Genomic DNA, 17681 nt, shown 5'->3' on the forward strand with positions numbered 1-17681 from the left:
GGGCAGGTTCTCGCGCACCTGGCCGGCCTTGAGCTCCAGGTCGGCGGACGGCAGCTGAACGCTCAGGTCAGGGGTCTTCAGGTCGCCCTGCACTTGGGGCGGGGCCACGTCCGCCTCCACCTTGGGCGCACCCACCTCCAGAGAGGCCTCCACGCTGGGCTTGCCAGGCGCGGACACGCCGAAGGAGGGCATCTTGAACTTGGGCATCTTGAACTTGCTGTCTTTGGCGGCCACGTCCTTGTCGGCCAGGGCCAGCTCCCCCTCCAGCTTGGCACCGGGCGCCTGGATGTCCACCTCCACGCCGGGCAGGGACACCTCCAGGTCGGGGGCGCTCAGCTCGCCCTTGGGGCCCTTCACGTCCACTTTGGGGCCCTTCAGGTCCACGTGGGGCCCCTTGAGGTCCACCTTGGGCATCTTGAGGCTGGGCATCTGCACCTTGGGCAGGTGGCCCTTCAGGCCGGCCCCAGCAGCGGCAGCCTGGGCGGCGGGCAGCTCTGCCTCGGGCAGCTGTCCCTCGGGCAGCTTCACGCGCACCTGGCCGGCCTTGAGCTCCAGGTCGGCGGACGGCAGCTGAACGCTCAGGTCAGGGGTCTTCAGGTCGCCCTGCACTTGGGGCGGGGCCACGTCCGCCTCCACCTTGGGCGCACCCACCTCCAGAGAGGCCTCCACGCTGGGCTTGCCAGGCGCGGACACGCCGAAGGAGGGCATCTTGAACTTGGGCATCTTGAACTTGCTGTCTTTGGCGGCCACGTCCTTGTCGGCCAGGGCCAGCTCCCCCTCCAGCTTGGCACCGGGCGCCTGGATGTCCACCTCCACGCCGGGCAGGGACACCTCCAGGTCGGGGGCGCTCAGCTCGCCCTTGGGGCCCTTCACGTCCACTTTGGGGCCCTTCAGGTCCACGTGGGCCCCCTTGAGGTCCACCTTGGGCATCTTGAGGCTGGGCATCTGCACCTTGGGCAGGTGGCCCTTCAGGCCGGCCCCAGCAACGCCAGCCTGGGCGGCGGGCAGCTCTGCCTCGGGCAGCTGTCCCTCGGGCAGCTTCACGCCCACCTGGCCGGTCTTGAGCTCCAGGTCGGCGGACGGCAGCTGAACGCTCAGGTCAGGGGTCTTCAGGTCGCCCTGCACTTGGGGCGGGGCCACGTCCGCCTCCACCTTGGGCGCACCCACCTCCAGAGAGGCCTCCACGCTGGGCTTGCCAGGCGCGGACACGCCGAAGGAGGGCATCTTGAACTTGGGCATCTTGAACTTGCTGTCTTTGGCGGCCACGTCCTTGTCGGCCAGGGCCAGCTCCCCCTCCAGCTTGGCACCGGGCGCCTGGATGTCCACCTCCACGCCGGGCAGGGACACCTCCAGGTCGGGGGCGCTCAGCTCGCCCTTGGGGCCCTTCACGTCCACTTTGGGGCCCTTCAGGTCCACGTGGGGCCCCTTGAGGTCCACCTTGGGCATCTTGAGGCTGGGCATCTGCACCTTGGGCAGGTGGCCCTTCAGGCCGGCGCCAGCAGCGGCAGCCTGGGCGGCGGGCAGCTCTGCCTCGGGCAGCTGTCCCTCGGGCAGCTTCACGCCCACCTGGCCGGCCTTGAGCTCCAGGTCGGCGGACGGCAGCTGAACGCTCAGGTCAGGGGTCTTCAGGTCGCCCTGCACTTGGGGCGGGGCCACGTCCGCCTCCACCTTGGGCGCACCCACCTCCAGAGAGGCCTCCACGCTGGGCTTGCCAGGCGCGGACACGCCGAAGGAGGGCATCTTGAACTTGGGCATCTTGAACTTGCTGTCTTTGGCGGCCACGTCCTTGTCGGCCAGGGCCAGCTCCCCCTCCAGCTTGGCACCGGGCGCCTGGATGTCCACCTCCACGCCGGGCAGGGACACCTCCAGGTCGGGGGCGCTCAGCTCGCCCTTGGGGCCCTTCATGTCCACTTTGGGGCCCTTCAGGTCCACGTGGGGCCCCTTGAGGTCCACCTTGGGCATCTTGAGGCTGGGCATCTGCACCTTGGGCAGTTGGCCCTTCAGGCCGGCCCCAGCAGCGGCAGCCTGGGCGGCGGGCAGCTCTGCCTCGGGCAGCTGTCCCTCGGGCAGCTTCACGCCCACCTGGCCGGCCTTGAGCTCCAGGTCGGCGGACGGCAGCTGAACGCTCAGGTCAGGGGTCTTCAGGTCGCCCTGCACTTGGGGCGGGGCCACGTCCGCCTCCACCTTGGGCGCACCCACCTCCAGAGAGGCCTCCACGCTGGGCTTGCCAGGCGCGGACACGCCGAAGGAGGGCATCTTGAACTTGGGCATCTTGAACTTGCTGTCTTTGGCGGCCACGTCCTTGTCGGCCAGGGCCAGCTCCCCCTCCAGCTTGGCACCGGGCGCCTGGATGTCCACCTCCACGCCGGGCAGGGACACCTCCAGGTCGGGGGCGCTCAGCTCGCCCTTGGGGCCCTTCACGTCCACTTTGGGGCCCTTCAGGTCCACGTGGGGCCCCTTGAGGTCCACCTTGGGCATCTTGAGGCTGGGCATCTGCACCTTGGGCAGGTGGCCCTTCAGGCCGGCCCCAGCAGCGGCAGCCTGGGCGGCGGGCAGCTCTGCCTCGGGCAGCTGTCCCTCGGGCAGCTTCACGCCCACCTGGCCGGCCTTGAGCTCCAGGTCGGCGGACGGCAGCTGAACGCTCAGGTCAGGGGTCTTCAGGTCGCCCTGCACTTGGGGCGGGGCCACGTCCGCCTCCACCTTGGGCGCACCCACCTCCAGAGAGGCCTCCACGCTGGGCTTGCCAGGCGCGGACACGCCGAAGGAGGGCATCTTGAACTTGGGCATCTTGAACTTGCTGTCTTTGGCGGCCACGTCCTTGTCGGCCAGGGCCAGCTCCCCCTCCAGCTTGGCACCGGGCGCCTGGATGTCCACCTCCACGCCGGGCAGGGACACCTCCAGGTCGGGGGCGCTCAGCTTGCCCTTGGGGCCCTTCACGTCCACTTTGGGGCCCTTCAGGTCCACGTGGGGCCCCTTGAGGTCCACCTTGGGCATCTTGAGGCTGGGCATCTGCACCTTGGGCAGGTGGCCCTTCAGGCCGGCCCCAGCAGCGGCAGCCTGGGCGGCGGGCAGCTCTGCCTCGGGCAGCTGTCCCTCGGGCAGCTTCACGCCCACCTGGCCGGCCTTGAGCTCCAGGTCGGCGGACGGCAGCTGAACGCTCAGGTCAGGGGTCTTCAGGTCGCCCTGCACTTGGGGCGGGGCCACGTCCGCCTCCACCTTGGGCGCACCCACCTCCAGAGAGGCCTCCACGCTGGGCTTGCCAGGCGCGGACACGCCGAAGGAGGGCATCTTGAACTTGGGCATCTTGAACTTGCTGTCTTTGGCGGCCACGTCCTTGTCGGCCAGGGCCAGCTCCCCCTCCAGCTTGGCACCGGGCGCCTGGATGTCCACCTCCACGCCGGGCAGGGACACCTCCAGGTCGGGGGCGCTCAGCTCGCCCTTGGGGCCCTTCACGTCCACTTTGGGGCCCTTCAGGTCCACGTGGGGCCCCTTGAGGTCCACCTTGGGCATCTTGAGGCTGGGCATCTGCACCTTGGGCAGGTGGCCCTTCAGGCCGGCCCCAGCAGCGGCAGCCTGGGCGGCGGGCAGCTCTGCCTCGGGCAGCTGTCCCTCGGGCAGCTTCACGCCCACCTGGCCGGCCTTGAGCTCCAGGTCGGCGGACGGCAGCTGAACGCTCAGGTCAGGGGTCTTCAGGTCGCCCTGCACTTGGGGCGGGGCCACGTCCGCCTCCACCTTGGGCGCACCCACCTCCAGAGAGGCCTCCACGCTGGGCTTGCCAGGCGCGGACACGCCGAAGGAGGGCATCTTGAACTTGGGCATCTTGAACTTGCTGTCTTTGGCGGCCACGTCCTTGTCGGCCAGGGCCAGCTCCCCCTCCAGCTTGGCACCGGGCGCCTGGATGTCCACCTCCACGCCGGGCAGGGACACCTCCAGGTCGGGGGCGCTCAGCTCGCCCTTGGGGCCCTTCACGTCCACTTTGGGGCCCTTCAGGTCCACGTGGGGCCCCTTGAGGTCCACCTTGGGCATCTTGAGGCTGGGCATCTGCACCTTGGGCAGGTGGCCCTTCAGGCCGGCCCCAGCAGCGGCAGCCTGGGCGGCGGGCAGCTCTGCCTCGGGCAGCTGTCCCTCGGGCAGCTTCACGCCCACCTGGCCGGCCTTGAGCTCCAGGTCGGCGGACGGCAGCTGAACGCTCAGGTCAGGGGTCTTCAGGTCGCCCTGCACTTGGGGCGGGGCCACGTCCGCCTCCACCTTGGGCGCACCCACCTCCAGAGAGGCCTCCACGCTGGGCTTGCCAGGCGCGGACACGCCGAAGGAGGGCATCTTGAACTTGGGCATCTTGAACTTGCTGTCTTTGGCGGCCACGTCCTTGTCGGCCAGGGCCAGCTCCCCCTCCAGCTTGGCACCGGGCGCCTGGATGTCCACCTCCACGCCGGGCAGGGACACCTCCAGGTCGGGGGCGCTCAGCTCGTCCTTGGGGCCCTTCACGTCCACTTTGGGGCCCTTCAGGTCCACGTGGGGCCCCTTGAGGTCCACCTTGGGCATCTTGAGGCTGGGCATCTGCACCTTGGGCAGGTGGCCCTTCAGGCCGGCCCCAGCAGCGGCAGCCTGGGCGGCGGGCAGCTCTGCCTCGGGCAGCTGTCCCTGGGGCAGCTTCACGCCCACCTGGCCGGCCTTGAGCTCCAGGTCGGCGGACGGCAGCTGAACGCTCAGGTCAGGGGTCTTCAGGTCGCCCTGCACTTGGGGCGGGGCCACGTCCGCCTCCACCTTGGGCGCACCCACCTCCAGAGAGGCCTCCACGCTGGGCCTGCCAGGCGCGGACACGCCGAAGGAGGGCATCTTGAACTTGGGCATCTTGAACTTGCTGTCTTTGGCGGCCACGTCCTTGTCGGCCAGGGCCAGCTCCCCCTCCAGCTTGGCACCGGGCGCCTGGATGTCCACCTCCACGCCGGGCAGGGACACCTCCAGGTCGGGGGCGCTCAGCTCGCCCTTGGGGCCCTTCACGTCCACTTTGGGGCCCTTCAGGTCCACGTGGGGCCCCTTGAGGTCCACCTTGGGCATCTTGAGGCTGGGCATCTGCACCTTGGGCAGGTGGCCCTTCAGGCCGGCCCCAGCAGCGGCAGCCTGGGCGGCGGGCAGCTCTGCCTCGGGCAGCTGTCCCTCGGGCAGCTTCACGCCCACCTGGCCGGCCTTGAGCTCCAGGTCGGCGGACGGCAGCTGAACGCTCAGGTCAGGGGTCTTCAGGTCGCCCTGCACTTGGGGCGGGGCCACGTCCGCCTCCACCTTGGGCGCACCCACCTCCAGAGAGGCCTCCACGCTGGGCTTGCCAGGCGCGGACACGCCGAAGGAGGGCATCTTGAACTTGGGCATCTTGAACTTGCTGTCTTTGGCGGCCACGTCCTTGTCGGCCAGGGCCAGCTCCCCCTCCAGCTTGGCACCGGGCGCCTGGATGTCCACCTCCACGCCGGGCAGGGACACCTCCAGGTCGGGGGCGCTCAGCTCGCCCTTGGGGCCCTTCACGTCCACTTTGGGGCCCTTCAGGTCCACGTGGGGCCCCTTGAGGTCCACCTTGGGCATCTTGAGGCTGGGCATCTGCACCTTGGGCAGGTGGCCCTTCAGGCCGGCCCCAGCAGCGGCAGCCTGGGCGGCGGGCAGCTCTGCCTCGGGCAGCTGTCCCTCGGGCAGCTTCACGCCCACCTGGCCGGCCTTGAGCTCCAGGTCGGCGGACGGCAGCTGAACGCTCAGGTCAGGGGTCTTCAGGTCGCCCTGCACTTGGGGCGGGGCCACGTCCGCCTCCACCTTGGGCGCACCCACCTCCAGAGAGGCCTCCACGCTGGGCTTGCCAGGCGCGGACACGCCGAAGGAGGGCATCTTGAACTTGGGCATCTTGAACTTGCTGTCTTTGGCGGCCACGTCCTTGTCGGCCAGGGCCAGCTCCCCCTCCAGCTTGGCACCGGGCGCCTGGATGTCCACCTCCACGCCGGGCAGGGACACCTCCAGGTCGGGGGCGCTCAGCTCGCCCTTGGGGCCCTTCACGTCCACTTTGGGGCCCTTCAGGTCCACGTGGGGCCCCTTGAGGTCCACCTTGGGCATCTTGAGGCTGGGCATCTGCACCTTGGGCAGGTGGCCCTTCAGGCCGGCCCCAGCAGCGGCAGCCTGGGCGGCGGGCAGCTCTGCCTCGGGCAGCTGTCCCTCGGGCAGCTTCACGCCCACCTGGCCGGCCTTGAGCTCCAGGTCGGCGGACGGCAGCTGAACGCTCAGGTCAGGGGTCTTCAGGTCGCCCTGCACTTGGGGCGGGGCCACGTCCGCCTCCACCTTGGGCGCACCCACCTCCAGAGAGGCCTCCACGCTGGGCTTGCCAGGCGCGGACACGCCGAAGGAGGGCATCTTGAACTTGGGCATCTTGAACTTGCTGTCTTTGGCGGCCACGTCCTTGTCGGCCAGGGCCAGCTCCCCCTCCAGCTTGGCACCGGGCGCCTGGATGTCCACCTCCACGCCGGGCAGGGACACCTCCAGGTCGGGGGCGCTCAGCTCGTCCTTGGGGCCCTTCACGTCCACTTTGGGGCCCTTCAGGTCCACGTGGGGCCCCTTGAGGTCCACCTTGGGCATCTTGAGGCTGGGCATCTGCACCTTGGGCAGGTGGCCCTTCAGGCCGGCCCCAGCAGCGGCAGCCTGGGCGGCGGGCAGCTCTGCCTCGGGCAGCTGTCCCTGGGGCAGCTTCACGCCCACCTGGCCGGCCTTGAGCTCCAGGTCGGCGGACGGCAGCTGAACGCTCAGGTCAGGGGTCTTCAGGTCGCCCTGCACTTGGGGCGGGGCCACGTCCACCTCCACCTTGGGCGCACCCACCTCCAGAGAGGCCTCCACGCTGGGCCTGCCAGGCGCGGACACGCCGAAGGAGGGCATCTTGAACTTGGGCATCTTGAACTTGCTGTCTTTGGCGGCCACGTCCTTGTCGGCCAGGGCCAGCTCCCCCTCCAGCTTGGCACCGGGCGCCTGGATGTCCACCTCCACGCCGGGCAGGGACACCTCCAGGTCGGGGGCGCTCAGCTCGCCCTTGGGGCCCTTCACGTCCACTTTGGGGCCCTTCAGGTCCACGTGGGGCCCCTTGAGGTCCACCTTGGGCATCTTGAGGCTGGGCATCTGCACCTTGGGCAGGTGGCCCTTCAGGCCGGCCCCAGCAGCGGCAGCCTGGGCGGCGGGCAGCTCTGCCTCGGGCAGCTGTCCCTCGGGCAGCTTCACGCCCACCTGGCCGGCCTTGAGCTCCAGGTCGGCGGACGGCAGCTGAACGCTCAGGTCAGGGGTCTTCAGGTCGCCCTGCACTTGGGGCGGGGCCACGTCCGCCTCCACCTTGGGCGCACCCACCTCCAGAGAGGCCTCCACGCTGGGCTTGCCAGGCGCGGACACGCCGAAGGAGGGCATCTTGAACTTGGGCATCTTGAACTTGCTGTCTTTGGCGGCCACGTCCTTGTCGGCCAGGGCCAGCTCCCCCTCCAGCTTGGCACCGGGCGCCTGGATGTCCACCTCCACGCCGGGCAGGGACACCTCCAGGTCGGGGGCGCTCAGCTCGCCCTTGGGGCCCTTCACGTCCACTTTGGGGCCCTTCAGGTCCACGTGGGGCCCCTTGAGGTCCACCTTGGGCATCTTGAGGCTGGGCATCTGCACCTTGGGCAGGTGGCCCTTCAGGCCGGCCCCAGCAACGCCAGCCTGGGCGGCGGGCAGCTCTGCCTCGGGCAGCTGTCCCTCGGGCAGCTTCACGCGCACCTGGCCGGCCTTGAGCTCCAGGTCGGCGGACGGCAGCTGAACGCTCAGGTCAGGGGTCTTCAGGTCGCCCTGCACTTGGGGCGGGGCCACGTCCGCCTCCACCTTGGGCGCACCCACCTCCAGAGAGGCCTCCACGCTGGGCTTGCCAGGCGCGGACACGCCGAAGGAGGGCATCTTGAACTTGGGCATCTTGAACTTGCTGTCTTTGGCGGCCACGTCCTTGTCGGCCAGGGCCAGCTCCCCCTCCAGCTTGGCACCGGGCGCCTGGATGTCCACCTCCACGCCGGGCAGGGACACCTCCAGGTCGGGGGCGCTCAGCTCGCCCTTGGGGCTCTTCACGTCCACTTTGGGGCCCTTCAGGTCCACGTGGGGCCCCTTGAGGTCCACCTTGGGCATCTTGAGGCTGGGCATCTGCACCTTGGGCAGGTGGCCCTTCAGGCCGGCCCCAGCAGCGGCAGCCTGGGCGGCGGGCAGCTCTGCCTCGGGCAGCTGTCCCTCGGGCAGCTTCACGCGCACCTGGCCTGCTTTGAGCTCCAGGTCGGCGGACGGCAGGTGAACGCTCAGGTCAGGGGTCTTCAGGTCGCCCTGCACTTGGGGCGGGGCCACGTCCGCCTCCACCTTGGGCGCACCCACCTCCAGAGAGGCCTCCACGCTGGGCTTGCCAGGCGCGGACACGCCGAAGGAGGGCATCTTGAACTTGGGCATCTTGAACTTGCTGTCTTTGGCGGCCACGTCCTTGTCGGCCAGGGCCAGCTCCCCCTCCAGCTTGGCACCGGGCGCCTGGATGTCCACCTCCACGCCGGGCAGGGACACCTCCAGGTCGGGGGCGCTCAGCTCGCCCTTGGGGCCCTTCACGTCCACTTTGGGGCCCTTCAGGTCCACGTGGGGCCCCTTGAGGTCCACCTTGGGCATCTTGAGGCTGGGCATCTGCACCTTGGGCAGGTGGCCCTTCAGGCCGGCCCCAGCAGCGGCAGCCTGGGCGGCGGGCAGCTCTGCCTCGGGCAGCTGTCCCTCGGGCAGCTTCACGCCCACCTGGCCGGCCTTGAGCTCCAGGTCGGCGGACGGCAGCTGAACGCTCAGGTCAGGGGTCTTCAGGTCGCCCTGCACTTGGGGCGGGGCCACGTCCGCCTCCACCTTGGGCGCACCCACCTCCAGAGAGGCCTCCACGCTGGGCTTGCCAGGCGCGGACACGCCGAAGGAGGGCATCTTGAACTTGGGCATCTTGAACTTGCTGTCTTTGGCGGCCACGTCCTTGTCGGCCAGGGCCAGCTCCCCCTCCAGCTTGGCACCGGGCGCCTGGATGTCCACCTCCACGCCGGGCAGGGACACCTCCAGGTCGGGGGCGCTCAGCTCGCCCTTGGGGCCCTTCACGTCCACTTTGGGGCCCTTCAGGTCCACGTGGGGCCCCTTGAGGTCCACCTTGGGCATCTTGAGGCTGGGCATCTGCACCTTGGGCAGGTGGCCCTTCAGGCCGGCCCCAGCAACGCCAGCCTGGGCGGCGGGCAGCTCTGCCTCGGGCAGCTGTCCCTCGGGCAGCTTCACGCCCACCTGGCCGGTCTTGAGCTCCAGGTCGGCGGACGGCAGCTGAACGCTCAGGTCAGGGGTCTTCAGGTCGCCCTGCACTTGGGGCGGGGCCACGTCCGCCTCCACCTTGGGCGCACCCACCTCCAGAGAGGCCTCCACGCTGGGCTTGCCAGGCGCGGACACGCCGAAGGAGGGCATCTTGAACTTGGGCATCTTGAACTTGCTGTCTTTGGCGGCCACGTCCTTGTCGGCCAGGGCCAGCTCCCCCTCCAGCTTGGCACCGGGCGCCTGGATGTCCACCTCCACGCCGGGCAGGGACACCTCCAGGTCGGGGGCGCTCAGCTCGCCCTTGGGGCCCTTCACGTCCACTTTGGGGCCCTTCAGGTCCACGTGGGGCCCCTTGAGGTCCACCTTGGGCATCTTGAGGCTGGGCATCTGCACCTTGGGCAGGTGGCCCTTCAGGCCGGCCCCAGCAGCGGCAGCCTGGGCGGCGGGCAGCTCTGCCTCGGGCAGCTGTCCATCGGGCAGCTTCACGCCCACCTGGCCGGCCTTGAGCTCCAGGTCGGCGGACGGCAGCTGAACGCTCAGGTCAGGGGTCTTCAGGTCGCCCTGCACTTGGGGCGGGGCCACGTCCGCCTCCACCTTGGGCGCACCCACCTCCAGAGAGGCCTCCACGCTGGGCTTGCCAGGCGCGGACACGCCGAAGGAGGGCATCTTGAACTTGGGCATCTTGAACTTGCTGTCTTTGGCGGCCACGTCCTTGTCGGCCAGGGCCAGCTCCCCCTCCAGCTTGGCACCGGGCGCCTGGATGTCCACCTCCACGCCGGGCAGGGACACCTCCAGGTCGGGGGCGCTCAGCTCGCCCTTGGGGCCCTTCACGTCCACTTTGGGGCCCTTCAGGTCCACGTGGGGCCCCTTGAGGTCCACCTTGGGCATCTTGAGGCTGGGCATCTGCACCTTGGGCAGGTGGCCCTTCAGGCCGGCCCCAGCAGCGCCAGCCTGGGCGGCGGGCAGCTCTGCCTCGGGCAGCTGTCCCTCGGGCAGCTTCACGCCCACCTGGCCGGCCTTGAGCTCCAGGTCGGCGGACGGCAGCTGAACGCTCAGGTCAGGGGTCTTCAGGTCGCCCTGCACTTGGGGCGGGGCCACGTCCGCCTCCACCTTGGGCGCACCCACCTCCAGAGAGGCCTCCACGCTGGGCTTGCCAGGCACGGACACGCCGAAGGAGGGCATCTTGAACTTGGGCATCTTGAACTTGCTGTCTTTGGCGGCCACGTCCTTGTCGGCCAGGGCCAGCTCCCCCTCCAGCTTGGCACCGGGCGCCTGGATGTCCACCTCCACGCCGGGCAGGGACACCTCCAGGTCGGGGGCGCTCAGCTCGCCCTTGGGGCCCTTCACGTCCACTTTGGGGCCCTTCAGGTCCACGTGGGGCCCCTTGAGGTCCACCTTGGGCATCTTGAGGCTGGGCATCTGCACCTTGGGCAGGTGGCCCTTCAGGCCGGCCCCAGCAGCGGCAGCCTGGGCGGCGGGCAGCTCTGCCTCGGGCAGCTGTCCCTCGGGCAGCTTCACGCCCACCTGGCCGGCCTTGAGCTCCAGGTCGGCGGACGGCAGCTGAACGCTCAGGTCAGGGGTCTTCAGGTCGCCCTGCACTTGGGGCGGGGCCACGTCCGCCTCCACCTTGGGCGCACCCACCTCCAGAGAGGCCTCCACGCTGGGCTTGCCAGGCGCGGACACGCCGAAGGAGGGCATCTTGAACTTGGGCATCTTGAACTTGCTGTCTTTGGCGGCCACGTCCTTGTCGGCCAGGGCCAGCTCCCCCTCCAGCTTGGCACCGGGCGCCTGGATGTCCACCTCCACGCCGGGCAGGGACACCTCCAGGTCGGGGGCGCTCAGCTCGCCCTTGGGGCCCTTCACGTCCACTTTGGGGCCCTTCAGGTCCACGTGGGGCCCCTTGAGGTCCACCTTGGGCATCTTGAGGCTGGGCATCTGCACCTTGGGCAGGTGGCCCTTCAGGCCGGCCCCAGCAGCGCCAGCCTGGGCGGCGGGCAGCTCTGCCTCGGGCAGCTGTCCATCGGGCAGCTTCACGCCCACCTGGCCGGCCTTGAGCTCCAGGTCGGCGGACGGCAGCTGAACGCTCAGGTCAGGGGTCTTCAGGTCGCCCTGCACTTGGGGCGGGGCCACGTCCGCCTCCACCTTGGGCGCACCCACCTCCAGAGAGGCCTCCACGCTGGGCTTGCCAGGCGCGGACACGCCGAAGGAGGGCATCTTGAACTTGGGCATCTTGAACTTGCTGTCTTTGGCGGCCACGTCCTTGTCGGCCAGGGCCAGCTCCCCCTCCAGCTTGGCACCGGGCGCCTGGATGTCCACCTCCACGCCGGGCAGGGACACCTCCAGGTCGGGGGCGCTCAGCTCGCCCTTGGGGCCCTTCACGTCCACTTTGGGGCCCTTCAGGTCCACGTGGGGCCCCTTGAGGTCCACCTTGGGCATCTTGAGGCTGGGCATCTGCACCTTGGGCAGGTGGCCCTTCAGGCCGGCCCCAGCAGCGCCAGCCTGGGCGGCGGGCAGCTCTGCCTCGGGCAGCTGTCCCTCGGGCAGCTTCACGCCCACCTGGCCGGCCTTGAGCTCCAGGTCGGCGGACGGCAGCTGAACGCTCAGGTCAGGGGTCTTCAGGTCGCCCTGCACTTGGGGCGGGGCCACGTCCGCCTCCACCTTGGGCACACCCACCTCCAGAGAGGCCTCCACGCTGGGCTTGCCAGGCGCGGACACGCCGAAGGAGGGCATCTTGAACTTGGGCATCTTGAACTTGCTGTCTTTGGCGGCCACGTCCTTGTCGGCCAGGGCCAGCTCCCCCTCCAGCTTGGCACCGGGCGCCTGGATGTCCACCTCCACGCCGGGCAGGGACACCTCCAGGTCGGGGGCGCTCAGCTCGCCCTTGGGGCCCTTCACGTCCACTTTGGGGCCCTTCAGGTCCACGTGGGGCCCCTTGAGGTCCACCTTGGGCATCTTGAGGCTGGGCATCTGCACCTTGGGCAGGTGGCCCTTCAGGCCGGCCCCAGCAGCGGCAGCCTGGGCGGCGGGCAGCTCTGCCTCGGGCAGCTGTCCCTCGGGCAGCTTCACGCCCACCTGGCCGGCCTTGAGCTCCAGGTCGGCGGACGGCAGCTGAACGCTCAGGTCAGGGGTCTTCAGGTCGCCCTGCACTTGGGGCGGGGCCACGTCCGCCTCCACCTTGGGCGCACCCACCTCCAGAGAGGCCTCCACGCTGGGCTTGCCAGGCGCGGACACGCCGAAGGAGGGCATCTTGAACTTGGGCATCTTGAACTTGCTGTCTTTGGCGGCCACGTCCTTGTCGGCCAGGGCCAGCTCCCCCTCCAGCTTGGCACCGGGCGCCTGGATGTCCACCTCCACGCCGGGCAGGGACACCTCCAGGTCGGGGGCGCTCAGCTCGCCCTTGGGGCCCTTCACGTCCACTTTGGGGCCCTTCAGGTCCACGTGGGGCCCCTTGAGGTCCACCTTGGGCATCTTGAGGCTGGGCATCTGCACCTTGGGCAGGTGGCCCTTCAGGCCGGCCCCAGCAGCGCCAGCCTGGGCGGCGGGCAGCTCTGCCTCGGGCAGCTGTCCATCGGGCAGCTTCACGCCCACCTGGCCGGCCTTGAGCTCCAGGTCGGCGGACGGCAGCTGAACGCTCAGGTCAGGGGTCTTCAGGTCGCCCTGCACTTGGGGCGGGGCCACGTCCGCCTCCACCTTGGGCGCACCCACCTCCAGAGAGGCCTCCACGCTGGGCTTGCCAGGCGCGGACACGCCGAAGGAGGGCATCTTGAACTTGGGCATCTTGAACTTGCTGTCTTTGGCGGCCACGTCCTTGTCGGCCAGGGCCAGCTCCCCCTCCAGCTTGGCACCGGGCGCCTGGATGTCCACCTCCACGCCGGGCAGGGACACCTCCAGGTCGGGGGCGCTCAGCTCGCCCTTGGGGCCCTTCACGTCCACTTTGGGGCCCTTCAGGTCCACGTGGGGCCCCTTGAGGTCCACCTTGGGCATCTTGAGGCTGGGCATCTGCACCTTGGGCAGGTGGCCCTTCAGGCCGGCCCCAGCAGCGCCAGCCTGGGCGGCGGGCAGCTCTGCCTCGGGCAGCTGTCCCTCGGGCAGCTTCACGCCCACCTGGCCGGCCTTGAGCTCCAGGTCGGCGGACGGCAGCTGAACGCTCAGGTCAGGGGTCTTCAGGTCGCCCTGCACTTGGGGCGGGGCCACGTCCGCCTCCACCTTGGGCACACCCACCTCCAGAGAGGCCTCCACGCTGGGCTTGCCAGGCGCGGACACGCCGAAGGAGGGCATCTTGAACTTGGGCATCTTGAACTTGCTGTCTTTGGCGGCCACGTCCTTGTCGGCCAGGGCCAGCTCCCCCTCCAGCTTGGCACCGGGCGCCTGGATGTCCACCTCCACGCCGGGCAGGGACACCTCCAGGTCGGGGGCGCTCAGCTCGCCCTTGGGGCCCTTCACGTCCACTTTGGGGCCCTTCAGGTCCACGTGGGGCCCCTTGAGGTCCACCTTGGGCATCTTGAGGCTGGGCATCTGCACCTTGGGCAGGTGGCCCTTCAGGCCGGCCCCAGCAGCGGCAGCCTGGGCGGCGGGCAGCTCTGCCTCGGGCAGCTGTCCCTCGGGCAGCTTCACGCCCACCTGGCCGGCCTTGAGCTCCAGGTCGGCGGACGGCAGCTGAACGCTCAGGTCAGGGGTCTTCAGGTCGCCCTGCACTTGGGGCGGGGCCACGTCCGCCTCCACCTTGGGCGCACCCACCTCCAGAGAGGCCTCCACGCTGGGCTTGCCAGGCGCGGACACGCCGAAGGAGGGCATCTTGAACTTGGGCATCTTGAACTTGCTGTCTTTGGCGGCCACGTCCTTGTCGGCCAGGGCCAGCTCCCCCTCCAGCTTGGCACCGGGCGCCTGGATGTCCACCTCCACGCCGGGCAGGGACACCTCCAGGTCGGGGGCGCTCAGCTCGCCCTTGGGGCCCTTCACGTCCACTTTGGGGCCCTTCAGGTCCACGTGGGGCCCCTTGAGGTCCACCTTGGGCATCTTGAGGCTGGGCATCTGCACCTTGGGCAGGTGGCCCTTCAGGCCGGCCCCAGCAGCGCCAGCCTGGGCGGCGGGCAGCTCTGCCTCGGGCAGCTGTCCATCGGGCAGCTTCACGCCCACCTGGCCGGCCTTGAGCTCCAGGTCGGCGGACGGCAGCTGAACGCTCAGGTCAGGGGTCTTCAGGTCGCCCTGCACTTGGGGCGGGGCCACGTCCGCCTCCACCTTGGGCGCACCCACCTCCAGAGAGGCCTCCACGCTGGGCTTGCCAGGCGCGGACACGCCGAAGGAGGGCATCTTGAACTTGGGCATCTTGAACTTGCTGTCTTTGGCGGCCACGTCCTTGTCGGCCAGGGCCAGCTCCCCCTCCAGCTTGGCACCGGGCGCCTGGATGTCCACCTCCACGCCGGGCAGGGACACCTCCAGGTCGGGGGCGCTCAGCTCGCCCTTGGGGCCCTTCACGTCCACTTTGGGGCCCTTCAGGTCCACGTGGGGCCCCTTGAGGTCCACCTTGGGCATCTTGAGGCTGGGCATCTGCACCTTGGGCAGGTGGCCCTTCAGGCCGGCCCCAGCAGCGGCAGCCTGGGCGGCGGGCAGCTCTGCCTCGGGCAGCTGTCCCTCGGGCAGCTTCACGCCCACCTGGCCGGCCTTGAGCTCCAGGTCGGCGGACGGCAGCTGAACGCTCAGGTCAGGGGTCTTCAGGTCGCCCTGCACTTGGGGCGGGGCCACGTCCGCCTCCACCTTGGGCGCACCCACCTCCAGAGAGGCCTCCACGCTGGGCTTGCCAGGCGCGGACACGCCGAAGGAGGGCATCTTGAACTTGGGCATCTTGAACTTGCTGTCTTTGGCGGCCACGTCCTTGTCGGCCAGGGCCAGCTCCCCCTCCAGCTTGGCACCGGGCGCCTGGATGTCCACCTCCACGCCGGGCAGGGACACCTCCAGGTCGGGGGCGCTCAGCTCGTCCTTGGGGCCCTTCACGTCCACTTTGGGGCCCTTCAGGTCCACGTGGGGCCCCTTGAGGTCCACCTTGGGCATCTTGAGGCTGGGCATCTGCACCTTGGGCAGGTGGCCCTTCAGGCCGGCCCCAGCAGCGGCAGCCTGGGCGGCGGGCAGCTCTGCCTCGGGCAGCTGTCCCTGGGGCAGCTTCACGCCCACCTGGCCGGCCTTGAGCTCCAGGTCGGCGGACGGCAGCTGAACGCTCAGGTCAGGGGTCTTCAGGTCGCCCTGCACTTGGGGCGGGGCCACGTCCGCCTCCACCTTGGGCGCACCCACCTCCAGAGAGGCCTCCACGCTGGGCTTGCCAGGCACGGACACGCCGAAGGAGGGCATCTTGAACTTGGGCATCTTGAACTTGCTGTCTTTGGCGGCCACGTCCTTGTCGGCCAGGGCCAGCTCCCCCTCCAGCTTGGCACCGGGCGCCTGGATGTCCACCTCCACGCCGGGCAGGGACACCTCCAGGTCGGGGGCGCTCAGTTCGCCCTTGGGGCCCTTCACGTCCACTTTGGGGCCCTTCAGGTCCACGTGGGGCCCCTTGTAGTCCACCTTGGGCATCTTGAGGCTGGGCATCTGCACCTTGGGCAGGTGGCCCTTCAGGCCGGCCCCCGCATCGGCAGCCTGGGCGGCGGGAAGCTCTGCCTCGGGCAGCTGTCCCTCGGGCAGCTTCACGCGCACCTGGCCGGCCTTGAGCTCCAGGTCGGCGGACGGCAGCTGAACGCTCAGGTCAGGGGTCTTCAGGTCGCCCTGCACTTGGGGCGGGGCCACGTCCGCCTCCACCTTGGGCGCACCCACCTCCAGAGAGGCCTCCACGCTGGGCTTGCCAGGCGCGGACACGCCGAAGGAGGGCATCTTGAACTTGGGCATCTTGAACTTGCTGTCTTTGGCGGCCACGTCCTTGTCGGCCAGGGCCAGCTCCCCCTCCAGCTTGGCACCGGGCGCCTGGATGTCCACCTCCACGCCGGGCAGGGACACCTCCAGGTCGGGGGCGCTCAGCTCGCCCTTGGGGCCCTTCACGTCCACTTTGGGGCCCTTCAGGTCCACGTGGGGCCCCTTGAGGTCCACCTTGGGCATCTTGAGGCTGGGCATCTGCACCTTGGGCAGGTGACCCTTCAGGCCGGCCCCAGCAGCGGCAGCCTGGGCGGCGGGCAGCTCTGCCTCGGGCAGCTGTCCCTCGGGCAGCTTCACGCCCACCTGGCCGGCCTTGAGCTCCAGGTCGGCGGACTGCAGCTGAATGCTCAGGTCAGGGGTCTTCAGGTCGCCCTGCACTTGGGGCGGGGCCACGTCCGCCTCCACCTTGGGCGCACCCACCTCCAGAGAGGCCTCCACGCTGGGCTTGCCAGGCGCGGATACGCCGAAGGAGGGCATCTTGAACTTGGGCATCTTGAACTTGCTGTCTTTGGCGGCCATGTCCGTCTTGGCCAGGGCCAGCTTCCCCTCCAGCTTGGCACTAGTGCCCTTTATATCCACTTCCTTGTTTTGTTCTGGTGTGTCTTTAAGAGATAATCTTGCAATGCCAATCTCTAGACTTTCTACTTCCTCCCACCTGTCTTCCCTTCTCTGTCCTGTTTTGGGCTCACCTCCCTGTTGTACAAGCTTTGTCTGCTCTTCCTGTTTTCTAACCTGCTTTTTCTTCCTGTGATGTCTGTCTGTTTTTAACTCTATTTTACCTTGGAATTCTTTTTCCATGTTGTAATCATTGTCTCTCATGGTTTTTTGCCTAGATTTTTCAGACATGAACCCAGTTGTCTCTTTCTTGTCCTTCCTTAGGCTTTCAACTGCCACTTCTCTGTCCTTTGTGTCATCCTCCTGTGCTGGGCACTCCACCAGCGCTCCAGCATCATCTCTCCCGTCCTTGGGTTCTCTGCCTTTCTGCTCACTTGTAGCTGGGCTCTGACCTGATGTCATTCCAAACCTCAGATTCAGGAATCTCCTTCTTCGTCTTCCTTCCCATGTGTTCCGTTCCTGTCTGTCCGCTGTTCTGTGGACCTCTGTGTCTGTGCTTGTGGGGGACATATCTCGTGTGTCCCTGTGTTCTGAGGCTTCTGAAGAACTGTGTGAGCGTCGGGGGCCTGCCCTCTGTTTGCTCCTTAAGGTTTGAAATTTTGGCCAGGAGAATCTGTCCTGGGTTCGCCTATGGTGTCCGTCCCTGGACTTAGAAATAAGCCTTTCTCGGTCTCCAGCTTCTTCTAGAGTTTTTGTAGGGGTCTCCATGCATCCATCAGCAATGTCCTTGTCCTGAAACAGAAGGGAAGTGTGGGTTGTTTGGGGACGAAAGCCCATAGCAGAGACACTTCACAGGAAAGAGATCTCTAGTGTAACCAGAGCCATCCTGGATCTCACTA

The 17681-nt window shown here is 68.6% G+C and overlaps 1 protein-coding gene across 1 annotated transcript in view; it reads right to left on the minus strand.

The window, feature by feature from the left end:
- Ahnak2 (AHNAK nucleoprotein 2) overlaps positions 1-17681 on the minus strand; it is a 44864-nt gene that overhangs the window by 10497 nt on the left and 16686 nt on the right. Inside the window, exons 7-9 of the mRNA XM_085830711.1 lie at positions 13758-17574; positions 8598-13262; positions 342-8102 (exon numbers count right to left, since the gene is read on the minus strand). Of these exons, the coding sequence (XP_085686837.1) occupies positions 342-8102; positions 8598-13262; positions 13758-17574 (16243 nt within the window). The remainder of the gene's footprint in view (positions 1-341; positions 8103-8597; positions 13263-13757; positions 17575-17681) is intronic.

Source organism: Mus caroli, unplaced genomic scaffold (genome assembly GCF_978045245.1).
Source record: "Mus caroli unplaced genomic scaffold, Mus_caroli_1 scaffold_14, whole genome shotgun sequence".
NCBI lineage: Eukaryota > Metazoa > Chordata > Mammalia > Rodentia > Muridae > Mus > Mus caroli.